Source organism: Macrobrachium nipponense, chromosome 14, assembly GCF_015104395.2.
Source record: "Macrobrachium nipponense isolate FS-2020 chromosome 14, ASM1510439v2, whole genome shotgun sequence".
Taxonomy (NCBI): Eukaryota; Metazoa; Arthropoda; class Malacostraca; order Decapoda; family Palaemonidae; genus Macrobrachium; species Macrobrachium nipponense.
The window spans coordinates 16,646,020-16,647,821 of NC_087207.1; the positions used below are offsets into that span (position 1 = coordinate 16,646,020).

The 1,802-nt window shown below is 44.0% G+C and overlaps 1 protein-coding gene across 1 annotated transcript; it reads left to right on the forward strand.

Annotated features, from left to right (window-relative positions):
- Positions 1-224: 224 nt before the first annotated feature.
- LOC135226144 (dnaJ homolog subfamily C member 7 homolog) lies at positions 225-1,475 on the forward strand. Its single transcript, XM_064265584.1, has one exon. It carries the CDS (start codon positions 225-227, stop codon positions 1,473-1,475), a length of 1,251 nt encoding a protein of 416 aa, XP_064121654.1.
- The last annotated feature ends 327 nt before the right edge of the window (positions 1,476-1,802 follow it).

A 1,802-nucleotide genomic window follows, 5' to 3' on the forward strand; every position in this document is an offset into this window, starting at 1 on the left:
AAAAACTTATTGGCTCTGATCCCTGCCGGCGGATCAGTGGTACCTTTTACAAATGGAAATTGGATCCGAAACCCTCGGATATCTATTGGTAAAACACGCAGTAGCTCTTGTTCTGGGAGCACTTTTTGGCCGCGTACATCAGTACATTGAAGGCCAGAGCGCTCCCAGATTGGTCAAGATGCTACCGCACGGAAGAAACGACTGGACCTTTATTGCGTATTGAAATGATCTCGCTTTTGAAGGAAGAATGGAAGGACGCAAAGGAGGAGTACTTTTTCCTCCTAGATGAATTCGAAGAGATGAACTTTAACGAAGCTGCTGAAAAGAGAAGGAATCAAAATTTGCTCGACAATTTAATGGAAGAAAAGTATAACGTCGTAAAGCTTGGTAAAAATCGCGACTGTGCTGAAGAAGAAAATATACTTCTGAAGAAGAAAATAGAAGATTTGGAGAACGAATTAATCCAGAAAGCCAAGGAAGTTGAAACTGTAAACGAACAGCTCGCACGGAAGGACAGAGAATGTCAAAACCATCGAGAAAAACTGGAAGAACTCCAGAACCAAGCCGTGGACAATGATTTCTATTGTGGATACCTGGAAGAGAAGGTGAAGACCCACGAAGCCGAAAGAAAGAGGCTGCTCCAGGCGACGACACATCTCGAGGAGAGATTGCAAGCCTCACAGAGAGAAGTGTTTGCTCTAGAAAGAAATCATGACCTACAGAAAAATCACAGTAATCAGACTCAAAAGAATCTAGGCGATCAGAAGAAGGTCCATATCCAGGAAACCACACATCAGTCGCTTCAACAGGAGGATGAAAAAATGAATAACACATTAGAGAAACAAGAACGACTAGTATCCGTGATAAGCAATTCTATGACAAATGAAAAGAATAAGAATAATGCTTTGGCTGAAGAAAACAAGGTAAAAGGAAACATGTTCTGTAAACTTGGACGGCTGGAAGAAGCAAGTGAATGTTTCCTCAGAATATTGGATATGGACGACGATCACGACGACTACAGACTAAGACTGGGATTATGCCTCTTGTTGCTTGGCAGACACAAGGAAGCTATGATGCAGCTTGAGAAATTAGATCATCAAGAAGATTTGGTTGCAGCTGCCAAAACCCTGCAAAGAATGCAACGTCATGGCTGCCCATACTACATCCTAGGTATTGCAGAGGATGCTGATTTGAAGGCAATAAAGTGGGCCTATAGGAAGCGGGCACTGAAGTTCAACCCTGATAACTGCCAAGGATCTGAAGAAGAGCGACATCGCAGAATGGATATCATGCAGAAGGTCAACTATGCTAATGATCTCCTATGCGATGCTAATGAAAGAGGAGAATACGACGCAGTCAGGGAGTTCATCAAGCACCTGGCAGCTGAAGTGTTTCAAGATCCTCAGAAGGCAATAAAAGTAAAGAAGAAGAAACTTGGAAGGACAACGAAGAGGCCGAAAACTAAAGGAAACTAAGAAGAAACAAAATGAAGAAACAGCCTGTGATTAACCAAAATTGTGAAGGATTTTGACTTGTCACCAGGTGATGCTGCTGCATTGTGTTCCAGAGGCATTGCGATCTTCTTGGCCCATTCGATGATTTGACTGCAAGATGGGTGTTCACTGCTGCTCCCCCCGGCAGCAACCAGCAACGGGAGGTCCCCCCACCTCCTACACACCCATCCTGCAATCAAAACCATCGAATGGGCCAAGAAAATCGCGCTGCCTCTGGAGCATGACACAGCATCATCAACTGGAGACCAGTCGAAAGCCTTCATATGGGCTGTTCTTTGTAGTTGTGAA